This window comes from Molossus molossus, unplaced genomic scaffold, assembly GCF_014108415.1.
Source record: "Molossus molossus isolate mMolMol1 unplaced genomic scaffold, mMolMol1.p scaffold_m16_p_13, whole genome shotgun sequence".
In the NCBI taxonomy this organism is placed as follows: Eukaryota; Metazoa; Chordata; class Mammalia; order Chiroptera; family Molossidae; genus Molossus; species Molossus molossus.
The window spans coordinates 52,471,003-52,483,946 of record NW_023425348.1 but is presented as its reverse complement, the minus strand read 5'-3'; the positions used below and the strand labels follow the sequence as shown (position 1 = coordinate 52,483,946).

Sequence of the window (12,944 nt, the reverse complement as noted above, 5' to 3'; positions counted from 1 at the left end):
CCCACGCTGCTTCATTTGTCTTCAAGCCTTGAGAGGAAGATAAATAGATGATGGTTTGTAAAAAGGCAGAGTAGGGGAAGAATATGCTTTGGGGATGGATGCAAGGAGGATCTGGGTAGCCCTCCCTCTTGTGTGCTAAGCCCACTAAATGTCCCCTGCCCCATATTGTCACATTTAGGCCCTTATCTTGGTGCCTAAAAGCCGAGGGTATAAAGATCAATCAGATGGTTTTTCATCTGGAACTTTTTGGAGGGGAAGAGGGGAAGGAACTACAGACAGAAGAACATTAATTACTCTCTGAGATGGAATTGAAGGCTTCAGTAAATAATCTGGGCATCATTTCTATACATTAATCGTCCCAAGATCCAGTCACTGTCGCTGCCTAGACTGTTACTTATCTGCCATGGACTCAAGCAGCTGAGAACAGTAGTAAGACGACCAAAAAAAAACAAAAAACACAACACAAAAACCCAGAGCAGATCCAGAATAGAAGGGAGTACTACATAGAATCAGTTGGTGGAAAGGCCTACATAGTGAAGTCCTTCTGGGTTGGTCAGGGTAAAACTTCCAGGCAGGGAATTGAGGGTTTGGAAACTATCCGCTCTTCCTGGCATGAGGAAAGAGGCAGAACAGGAGCTGGCAATGTTAAAGACAACTTTTTGTGACTGCGCAATATTTCCTGACCCCTCTCAAAGAGTTGAAGATCACAGGAACTTCTTGAAGCTTTTCTTTTTTTTATCCTCACCCGAGGATATTTTTCCATTTTTTGTACAGATAGAGTGGGAGGGAGAGAGAGAGAGAAACATCGATGTGAAGGGACACATCGAGTGGCTGCCACCCGCACGACCAACCAGGGCCGGGGACAAACTGCAACCGAGGTACGTGCCCTTAGCGGGAACCGAACCCGGGTCTCTCTGGACCGCAGGCCGACGCTCTAACCGCTGAGCCAAACTGGCCAGGGCGGAACTTCTTGAAGCTTTTCGTTGGGGGTGTCAGCTTGGGCACATAGACAACTGTAATGGAATTTATTCTTCAATTTGGTCATAGAAGTGTCTAGAGAAGTCAGAAAAATAGCCAGCTGTAGGTATACCTTTAGGAGGATCCCAAGTCTACCCTTGATTCATAGCATTAGTTTCCAGAGTATTTAATGGATCCCACTTTGAACTTTGCTAGGTCCCACCAACAGTCTCATCTAGTGTTCAGCTGCTGTCCCTACCAAACAACTCTTTGGAATTCTGAATGTTTTTAGCCTCACAGAAGCTCCCTAAAGACTAGAAACTTGGTGACCTTCATTTGAACGGGGTCATCCGTAGACCCCCTTCTTATCAGCCCCTACAGAGAAGGTAAGATGGAAAACTAAGCATAGCCACAGTAGAGGAGGGCACATTTAAAGCTCAGCAGGGGTGATCCCATGTTATCAGCCTTCAATGCCCCCTCCAACTTTCTTACCTTTCCATTGAGGTCTCTGTATTCTCCTCCCCTATCATAGCAGCACTTTGGCCTGCTTCTTATCCTAGGCCTGAGTTGAAATACTTCATCCCTTCCTTCCCTAGTTGAAAGTTCCACTCCAAGCCTTGACTCTTGGCCACAAGTGAGGCATGTTGGATGTTCCTTGGCCTGGTTTATCCTTTTAAAAAAATTTTTTTTTCCCTTTACTGATTTGAGAGAGAGAGGAAATGAGAGGGAGAGATGGAAACATCTGTGAGAGAGAACATAAATTGGCCACCTCCTGCATGCCCCCGACTGGGGATTGGGCCCACAACCCAGGCACGTGTCCTGACCGGGAATTGGCGACCTCTTGGTGCATGGGTCAATGCTCAACCACTGAGCCATGCCAGCTGGACCTGGTTTATCCTTATATGGATTCCCTGTGGGCCAGTGAGACCAGGAATTCTCAGGTGCTAGAAAGATGCAACTGATTCTGACCCTCTGAGTTCAGGATTATGTAGCATCAGGGGGAAGATCAGATGACCTTTAGTGATCTTTCTGGCCTCTGAAAATCAGTCAGTGATGTTCCAGTTTTGAAATAGAAACAATTGGGGCAGCCTGAGTTTAGGGTATCATAATCTCAATGCAGTCCAATTATTTGAATTTACTAACCAAATAATTGTGCCTTAGACCTCAGGCTTGATAGAGTTACCTTAAAATGTCTAATGACAATTATGGGAAATCTTGAGCTCCATTAATCTTTAAATGCTGCCAAGTTGATTACTTTGGTAGCCCATATCTCCTTGATATGCATTAGGGAGCACTGGGTCTACTTTTGGGGGGCTATCAAGGTAAATAGTTAAGGTCATTTTTTTCCCAAAATCCTAGAAAATTCTCTCTGGCATCTCTGATTGAGGGTGTAGAAAGAGAGTGTCTACCTAGGTCACAGTTCTGAAAATAACCAATAGCAAGAAGTAACCATGTAGAACTGCTACCCCTTGCCTTCTTTATTAGATGTCCATCTCAAATACAAAAATTTTGGAAAATATTGTTTTTGTCATTTGGTATTTCTTTGCCTGACTTGTTTGCGGAACAAATGTTTTCTGACTTTTCTATTTCCTTACCCTGCACAGATCCTACCTGGTAAGACTTTCTATTCCTTAGCTCAAAGTGTCTATAGAATGGATTGCTTGGTATATCAGCTATCCTTACTCTTATGTAATAGAAATATCTTTCCAGTTTGGCGACATGGAGGAGATGAACTGGATTCCTCCCTTCTGTTTCCAGGCTTCTGCATTAGCACTTTATCTGCTCCGTGTTTCTGGCTGTGTTGGGTTTATTTGTGAGGTTGATGTAAATAACAATAAAGTGAAATCTTCCCCTCTGTGTGCTTGTCTGACCAGTGTCTGTGTCAGGGCCCCTGGCAGGTGGGGGAGCGGGGAACAGCCTAATTGTGTCAGTGTTGGTGTCATAGGGTCTTCTGAGCACAAGGCTTTGTTGTCCTTGTTTCCTCTATTACTACTGGCCCTTCAGCTCTCCCTCATACTGGCTGTATGTCCTTGAACAAACTTTTAGTGAATCTCTCTGAGCTTGGTTTTGTAATCTATAAAACAAGTGATAATAGTACTTATTGTACCGTTTCAAATGAGATAATCCATGTAAAGGGGTTGGCATATGGTATTCCCTTACAGCTTTAATTGTATATGAAAACACTCTTTTATGGTGGTTCACAGTATGAGAACACTGATTTCTAGAAAATGAAATATTTATTTAGTTCAAACAAATAGAAGTTTGGGAAGAGGAAGAGTTTAATGAACCTTAATATATAGCTAAAGCCATGTCTAAATGACATTCCAAAATAATGCATTTTATAGATGATAAAACTTACCTTTAAGTGTTACTATTTTAAATATTTAAACAGTATGGTCAACAAGAAATATTTTTTAACTATGACAGTAGTTATCTCAATCTAGAATTATGGTTCTGTTGCAACTCAGATGCTACAGTTGTCTCACCTCAAAAGGTTTTCTGTCTCATTTTTGTCCATTTATTCTAACTATTTAAAATGTAAAAAATACTTACCCAACCTCTTTTTAAAAATATATATATTTTTATTGATTTTTTTAGAGAGAGAAGAAGGGATAGGAACATCAATGTGAGAGATAAACATCCATTGGTTGCCTCCTTCACACCCTCTACTGGGGATCAAGCCCATAACCCCAGCATGTGCTCTGACTGAGAATCGAACCGGGAACTCTCAGTCCATGGAAGGATTCTCTATCCACTGAGCCTCCTTCACACCCTCTACTGGGGATCAAGCCCATAACCCCAGCATGTGCTCTGACTGAGAATCGAATCGGGAACTCTCAGTCCATGGAAGGATTCTCTATCCACTGAGCCACACCACCTGGGCCCCAACCTGAGTCTTTTTTTTTTTTTTAATCCTCACCTGAGGACATTTTTCCATTTTTTGAGATAGAGTGGGAGGGAAGGAGAGAGAGAGAGAGAGAGAGAAACATCGACGTGAAAGGGACTCATGGAGTGGCTGTCACCCGCACGACCTACCAGGGCCAGGGACAAACTGCAACCGAGGTACGCGCCCTTAGCGGGAACCGAACCCGGTCTCTCTAGACGCAGGCCGACGCTCTAACCGCTGAGCCAAACCGGCCAGGGCCCCAACCTGACTCTTAAGCAGTGAGGGACAAAATCAAGATTCATAGTCATCTTAATAGAATGAAACTAATAAAATTAGAGTTTTAACAGAGTTAAATATATTCTGACTTTCCTTTTTAAAAATTTATTGCACTTGCACAGGGAGGAGAACTTGGGTTAAGAAAAGTTTATGTGAAGATGATGGTGTTTTAGTTTATTACATATTCTATATGTAGAAGGATTAAGGACTGTGTGTGGAGATGTCATTTGTAAGACAGGGACATATATATAATATGTGGAGCATCCAGGAAGGAATAATGGCAACATGATTCTTGTCTTCAGATCTGTCATGTGGAAAGTGTTTTTCTGGCACGACAAGGCAAACATTTCCAATATGTGGAGATTGTAGAGAAGCACATCCTGACCATTAGAGGGAAGCATCTGCTGTAAACCAGAGCCCCCGCTAAGAAGGTAGTGTTCAGTTTTTCAGAAGGAAAGGCTAAGGCTTAAAGTCGTATAAAGATACAAGTACTTAGCACAATTAAATGGACTGTCTTTTAAATTCTCTTTCACTGAAAGGTGGAATGATCATTTTCCAGCAATATTATGAAAGATTTCTACATTGGATAGAAGGTTGGATAAGGAGACCTACCAAGTCATTTCTAATGCCAAAATTGTGTGACATCTTTAGTAAACAGCATTGTGAATCAAATGTAGTTTCTTGTTGATAATTGCCCTCACTACAAACATAGACTCATTAGGACTGAAATTATGAGCTTTCTACCCAGCTTTGAAGGGTTGTAGGCTATTGTTCACAAGAAATCAGGAAATTGGGACAAACTCATCTTTGTGTTATAGCTTGGACTCCTCTGTCAGCTGCTGCTCCTTCCTTCCATGATCAGTGCATCCTCATCTATACTGTGCTACTGTCTTATTTTATGCTCACCTATCTGACTGATGTCTCACATGGTATCAAGCATACAGGCATTGTGACAACTGTTTTCTCAGAAATCAGTTTATTCAAGAGTTGTGTATGTTCTGGAAAACTGGGGCTGTTAGATGACTGACCAGATGGAGAAATATCTGGGTCTTTACCTGCTATTACGTAGTGACTTGTCCAAAGGTTAGTCTAGCAGCTTGATGACTACAAGCCTTGTTCTTTATTTCCACTCTTTCCTGGACATATGCCCCTAACCAGAAAATCCAACCACCAAAACCTGGGAAGGGAATTCAATCCTGATTGCTTTTACTGTAGCCAGAGTAGCCTCCCAATTTGTAAATACAGAGAAACCTAATTCTCCAGGGAATCCACATACTCCAATGTTGACACATTCAAACCCTGCCTTGAATGGGAGAAATAAGTTGGGAAGAGGAAGTATAGTTGATCTAGTAGAAATACTTGTGTTTGTCAGAGGAGACACTTGGAGGGCAGAGGGAGTGGGAGCATGTAATCTTCTGTACTGTAAGCCTTGATAACGAATTTAACTTTGCTTTCATCGTTTGGGATTTCATTATGAAATGCTGGACTCCTGGATATACTGGATGATGTTTTTCTTAGGGGGCTGCTGTAGTGGTTCTTATACTTATTTTGAAAATGGGTAGGGACATGAGAATTTGGAGTTGAGAATGCAATCACTCTGTTTTGAAAGTTCTATAGAAATTGTCCCTCACATATCTGAATTCATAATAGTTTCTCTGTGGTATATATGAACCTGTTGGGGAATAGAAAGTAAAGAGAACAGGTTTCTAAAAGGCCACAGGGGTGTGAAGAGGGCCTGTTCTAAGGTCTGAAGAAGGGCAGTCAGAGAGGAGTTTCCAGGCTCAATATGAGCAGGTAAGGGGTGAGGGGAAGGGTTGGAATTAAAAAGAGTGACAATTAGCCCTGGCCTGTTTGGCTCAGTGGTTGCAGGAGGCAACCAATCGATGTGTCTCTCTCACATTGATGTTTCTCTCTCTCCCTCCCTCCCTGCCTCCCTCCTACTCTTATCTAAAAACCAATGGAAGCCCTGGCCAGTTTTGCTCAGTGGTTAGAGTGTCGGCCTGTGGACCAATGACTCATGGGTTTAATTCCCGTCAAGGGCACATACCTTGGTTGCTGTTCATCCCAGCCCTGGTCCGGGTCATGCAGGAGGCAACCGGTCAATGTGTCCCTCTCATCTCGATGTTCCTGTCTTCCTCTCTCCCACTCTATCTGAAGATAAATAGAAAAATATCCTCGAGTGAGGATTAACAAAAAAGAAAAAGAGTCACAGTTAAAGGGAGGGAATATGGGGTGGGAATCCCATCATCAGCCTAAGTTGACTCCACCACTGGGATTCAGATCTTTCTGTATGTACAAGAAGCCCATCGGGTGGGCTATTCGGAGTCTGTGTGAAGGACTGAGAAACATCCTGAGAAGACCAAGCCACTCAGACATGTCTGTCTCTAATACCTCCTTCCACATTCTCACTCTCAGATGATGACCTTGCTGTCTACTTCATTTGTGACGTCATCAAAACATTCACTACTCCCACCAGATCTTCCCTCTGACCAGCATCTATATGCAGATATTCAGCTTTCCCTTTCTATGATTGTGTTACCATAGCACAGTATCCAAATACTGTATAACTTATTGTCTGTCTCCCCCTCTGGAATCTTAGTTCCCAGAGGTTAATGAGTTTTTTGTCTTTTTTATACACTGATGTATACCTTAGTACCTAGAACAGTGTTTAGCACATAAGTGCTTGACAAGTACTTGAATGAACCACTGGCTACCAGACCAGCAGGCAGGAGTTTAGAGAACTTTTTCCAGAGAAATGTACCTCTCCTTCCAAGAGAAAAGACTTACCTATCTTACAGTTGGAGATCTCCTTGAACATCCTAAGTGGTATTTTTTTTTTTTTTTTTAATTTTGAAATAAACATTCTTTAAAAAAACACCCACAATAAGAAATTCCCATTTTATGGGACTGACCCTTTGTGTAATATGTATACACTGTGTGTGGGCGGGTGGGTGAGACTAAATTTTCATAAAATAATTTTTTTATGTGTGAGGTGTGTTCAAGTGTAGTATTTTCTATTATATTCTGTTGTTTGGAGGGGGGGAAAGGTTGGCTGCAACTGATTACATTGATTTCACAAACCACTAATGAGGTTGCAACCAGAGTTTTAAAAACACTGTAGTACAAGCCCTGTCTATGTACACAGAGTTTCTAATCTGTGTTCTAATGCTTCACTCTCTCATATGAATGGATAGCCAAGGATCTCCAGACATTTAATAAATGTCTTAAATAAGTTTTTACTCAGTTTTGAAGGATAGACAAGTCAGAAACAAAGACTCAACACAGACAATTCAAGAAATAAAACACTAGAAATATCCTCAGAGGAGTAAGATATAGCACCTAAATGGAACAGAATGCTCTTGGTGGGGAAGGGCCGAACAGACAAGAAAGTGATGTTATAACTCTAAAATATGATAACAAAAATGTAAAAATAAGAATTGGAATTGGGAAATCTTTCAGGAAAAAAAAAAAAAAAGAGGCAGGACTGGGGGAAGAAATGATAAAGTATTCTAGGACAAACACTGTGCAGTAGGCTGAAAGAACAACAGGTCCAGAATAAAGGAGGAGGAGGACCCCTGGAGGGTCGTTTCCAATTTAAAATTTAAACTGATAGGTTGCCTGATGTGTTTGAATGTATGAGAGGCAAGTTTGGGATAAATTATACTTGAATACTAGGTAATTAAGAAAGCATGGGAAAGAGGCAATGGCTAACATCAGTTTAAAAAAGGGAACTGTATTATTATGCTAATTGTGTCAATTATGAATAACTAGTACACAGTCATAATATAATGAATTGTGATTTACCTAAATAAGGTTATATAGATATATTGAGGGATGGAAGATGAAAAAATAATATGTTTATGAGAGTACATTAGAGTATAAATATATAGTTTATTTTTATTGGAAGTAGTAAAATAATAGACTGAACTGAAAAAAATCAAGAACTAATAGTATAAAGATGTAACTAAGAAATATGAAGATAAATCCCAGAAGAGATAGCTAAAGGATAAGAAAGAAGTATGTAACCTGGCTGGCGTGGCTCAGTGGTTGAGCATCGACCCATGCACCAAGAGGTTGCCAGTTCAATTCCTGGTCAGGACACATGCCCAGGTTGTGGGCCAAATCCCCAGGCGGGGCCTGCAGGAGGCGGCCAGTCAATGTTCTCTCTCACTGATGTTTCTATCTCTCTCTCCCTCTCCCTTCCTCTCTCTGTCAAATCAATAAAGAAGGAAAAAAGTATCTACAGAGTAAAAATTGATTATGTAGAGGGCTAAGGCAGGTCTGCTGTGAAATACTTTTTTTTATCCTCACCTGAGGACATTTTTCCATTTTTTGTTCAGATAGAGTGGGAGGGAGGGAGGGAGGGAGGGAGGGAGGGAGGGAGGGAGGGAGAGAGAGAGAGAGAAACATCTGCGTAAAAGGGACACATGGAGTGGTTGCCACCTGCACCACCCAATCAGGGCCGGGGACAAACTGCAACCGAGGTACGTGCCCTTAGCAGGAACCGAACCCGAGTCTCTCTGGACCGCAGGCCAACGCTCTAACCACTGTGCCAAATGGGCCAGGGCCTTTTTTTTTTTATGTTTTATATTGGTAAAAATAAAAATGAGTAAAAATAATGTACTATTTAACGTATTTGAAAATCTTAGTGGTCAGAAAGGATGGACTGTTTTTCTTTTTTGGCAAAAAAAAAAAAAAATTATTTCCCTTTGAAACAAAATGTACAATCAAAAGAGCTCAGGGCCTGGGGTAGGGGTAGTAGGGTGATGGGGAGAGGGACACCAGTTTGGGGGTAGAAATCTGTGCCTGATCCCCCCCCACCACCTTACTTTTGCCAAAGAGGAAGAGTCTATAAGCCAGAGATCTCAGAAGGATAGGGACATAATATGCTGTACCAATGCTTTTTCTGGGGCAGGTCAGCCCACAGGCTACCACCTCCACAAGGTGACAGAAGCACAGACTGGCAGAGCCCTTGGGCATCATGCAGCCTGCCTATCCCCCATCACCAGAGATGAAGTCAGGAATAGACCATCTGGGCAGCCTTAGCAGGGTACTGTGGCCGTAGACCTGGATGTGCAGAATAGATTATTAGACACAGTCAAATGAATGACCACGTCAAGAGAATGGCTGTGGTTTTCAGGAGGCAGCCACTGCTCGGTGGTCCCTGACCTCAATGAGATGGCTATGTTAAGGCCAAGAACCGGATGGTGGTTATGAACCTCAAGACTTTTAGCACCAGATGGTGGAGCTCTCCTGCTAACTCAGCTTCTTGGGGCCTCTCAGGTAAGGGTGATGGTGCTGGAAGGTCTCTGTGCCTCCTCTTGGGGTGGGGGAAAGGAGATGCTGTAGGGCTGGGTAAAGCCATGTCCTGTGCCCTTCCTCCTTCTCCCCTTCCCCAGCTTCAGTAGGACCCAGAAAGGACACAGGAGGTGGGGAAGGTTGGAGTGGTATCTCATTTCTAGTTTCTGGGCTGTGGGCCCCTCCTCCGCGGGAGAGAAGGATTTAGAATCGCTTTTCCTCAGGCTGGGAAGTAATGAGAAGCTCCTTGTTCCCGAAGTCCCACCAGGCTGTCATGTGGAATGCTATATTGGTTAGGACAACAGTATACTCCAGGATGGCAAAGATGGTGTACACTCCAGCCTCACAATACATGTTGTGACGAAAGTAGACAGCCAGCGCCGTGAAGAAGGAGATGAAGTTGATGACGAAGAGCCGCTGTTTCCAGTTGTAGGACTTCTGATCCGTGTGCTTCTTGGTCAGCCGCCAGATAATGCAGGTAAGGAGCATGTGACTGAGGGATGCTGCGATGAACACAATGAAAGCATTTTCATGGATGGTGAAGTCCTCAGAAGAGGAGACGTAGGTGAGCAATAGCAGTGCGAGGTTCTCGATGACGTTGAGGCTGAAGTTGAGGCGGCAAAGCAGTTGGTAGCTAGGACATGGAGAGGTGCAGCTGAGGTAGTGGTTCCAGTAGGCGAAGGCCACCAAGAAGCGTGGTGCAGAGTGCAGGCCGATGCAGAAGCGCCACACATAGCGCTGGGGCACCTCCCCACCGATGGCCGAGCTCACGGAAGGCAGGTAATTGGGCACCCCACAGTGTGTAGCCGTAGTCTCCTTGAAGTGGAAGAGCAGGGACCAGAGGATGCAGAAGAGGAAGGCGACAAGTGGACAGCAGACTGTGACCAGGGCCACCATGGTGAGGCGGAGCCGGACCAGGGTCCCATCCTGGTCCAGTGGCAGTGGGACCTGGTACATCTTGTCAGACCTTTCCACTGCGTTCCATCACCATGCCATCCTGGAGCCTTCCCTCTGATTGGCCTGAGCTTCAGCAGCCGGGTTCTCTCCGTTCCACGGAAGGGGGCGGGTGGACTGTTTTTCTTAAGTATTTCCTTAAACCTGGACAACCAACAATACTGATTTGGTACTTCTCTGAAAGAAACTAAAAATTCTCTCTGGTTAGGTACTAAATTTGTGTTGCTTTGTTATTCTAGCAACTACAGTAACTTGTCAGCAATAGGGACACCAAAATCCCTAGGAACAGAGATAATATTCTGACCTCAAACACTGTTGTCATTATGGTGAGCACTAGCAAGTGACAGCATGGCACACATCTGTAGCTTCACAGGCAGCAGAGGACAGAATATCTAATTAAAGGGACCAAGTAGCCCTGGTCAGTTTGGCTCAGCGGTTAGAGCGTCGGCCTGCGGTCCGGAGAGACCCGGGTTTGGTTCCCGCTAAGGGCACGTACTTCGGTTGCAGTTTGTCCCCGGCCCTGGCCCTGGTTGGTCGTGCGGGTGGCAGCCACTCGATGTGTCCCTTCACGTCGATGTTTCTCACTCTCTCTCCCTCCCATTCTATCTGTACAAAAAATGGAAAAATATCCTCGGGTGAGGATAAAAAAATAAATAAAAATAAATTAAAAAAAGGGACCAAGTAGAATGGAGCATCCTGGTGATGCAAATGGTAAAGGAGAGGGCTCATCATAGAGGATATTACTGGATATGCTGAGAAATAACTGGAAGAACTCTGTGTGTGTGTGTGTGTGTCCTGCCATAACCACTAGAGGTACAGTCCAAGTAAACCATCATTGATGCTTTGCATGACTCCATCTGTTCTGCACTGCTGTAGCCTGGGAAAGTGCTGGGTAGGTCAGAAAGGATGGGGTAGAGAAATAAGAAAGAGGTATTCAGAGAGCTATTTGATAACTGGAGGGGAAAGGGGGGTCGGAGGCTGTAGAAAGAGCTGGCAAAACCTTGGTCCCAGATACATAAATTATCACTTCTGCTTCCTACCTTCTGACTTGCACACTTAAATATAAAGAAGGTTCTGTTTACTGTCCTGACCATCCCCCACCAGGGAATTTTTCAGGCTTCACAAAGAAGCGAGGGGGCCCAGCCAGGCCTATGCCACTCCTTAAAAGGAATGAAATAGGGGAACCTGGGAAGCAAGGAAAAAGGGAGGGGGAAAGAGTGGGCACTGACTAGGCTTAGCCTGTCTTGCCAATAAATAGAACAACTCTGATGTTAGGTGAAGGTCTAGGAAGAACCTAGGTCAGAAATCTCCCCTCTCCTGCCTATTATGGTGCCCCAGATCCCAGCTGTATTTCTTTGGGCATCTCTGCTTCACCCTCTCGTGGTCAGAAAGGAATCAAGTAGAGATTCAAGTAGGTACCTGATTCTTTGAGACTGACTTGAGGAGCCTCTCCCATTCCCCTTTTCTGGGTCCCCACAAACATTTATTGGTTTTTACTATATCCCAGTCTCCTGGCACAAAGATAACAGAAAAGTTTCCTGTCCTCAAAGAGCTCAAAATGTTTTGGTGAAGGCTGGAAATATAGAGGCAGATATGAAAACATAATTTTACTATAATGGGATAAATTAGGAAAGAGATCTGTACAAACACAGAAGACTCTGACCTAAGGGAAAAGTAAGTTACCTAGATATGAGTAGGGCAGAACAAGAGGAACTGACCCCTCTACTCCTGTTGCATCACCTGAAATTACATTCACATTTTTGCCCTGGCTGGTTTGGCACAGTGGTTAGAATGTCAGCCCATGGACCAAAGGGTCTCAGGTTCAATTTCCAGTCAAGGACACCTACCTGGGTTGTAAATTCAATCTCTGGCCCCCGGGGTCGGGTGGGAGGCAACCAATCAATGTCTCACATCAATGTCTCTTTCTCTCTCTCTCCCTCCTGTCCCTCCCACTCTCTCTAAAAATCAATGGAAAAATATCCTCAGGTGAGGATTAACAACAAAATTATATATATATATATATATATATATATATATATATATATATATTTCACTTTTTTGAGATGTACCACTCCCAAATCCTTGGCTCCAGCTGTGCAAGTTCCTGCCTGTCACCCCTCTCCTTACCAGGCTTCTCCTTCGGTCTCCAGACAGGCAACCACCTTATGGTCACACTCCACTCATGGCAGCCACATTCTATATTCTAGAACAGTGATGCCTAATATAAATATTAAATTTTCTAATAGCCACAGCTAAGAAGTGAAATTATTTTAATATATTTAATGTATCCAAAATATTTCAACCTTTAGAAATATAAAAACATTGAGTTTTTTTGTATTAAGTATTTGAAATCCATGTATACTTTACACTTACAGCATATCTCAATTCAAACCAGCCACATTTCAAGTGCTTAATTGCCACACGCGATGAATAGCTACTGAATCAGACAGTTAACTTTAAAGTTCTGCCAGTATGCCCTGGCCGGTTTGGCTCAGCGGTTAGAGCGTCGGCCTGCGGTCCGGAGAGACCCGGGTTCGGTTCCCGCTAAGGGCACGTACCTCGGTTGCAGTTT

At 43.5% G+C, this 12,944-nt stretch overlaps 1 protein-coding gene across 1 annotated transcript; it reads right to left on the bottom strand.

Annotated features, from left to right (window-relative positions):
* Positions 1 to 8,861: 8,861 nt before the first annotated feature.
* On the bottom strand, positions 8,862 to 10,546 carry LOC118629066 (post-GPI attachment to proteins factor 2-like). Its single transcript, XM_036260179.1, has one exon. The coding sequence runs from the start codon at positions 10,373 to 10,375 to the stop codon at positions 9,623 to 9,625; it is 753 nt and encodes a 250-aa protein (XP_036116072.1). The 5' UTR covers positions 10,376 to 10,546; the 3' UTR covers positions 8,862 to 9,622.
* Between the last annotated feature and the right edge of the window lie 2,398 nt (positions 10,547 to 12,944).

Excerpts from the sequence above, each read along its gene's own strand:
- LOC118629066 (XM_036260179.1), bottom strand. The coding sequence starts at position 10,375 with ATGTACCAGGTCCCACTGCCACTGGACCAGGATGGGACCCTGGTCCGG.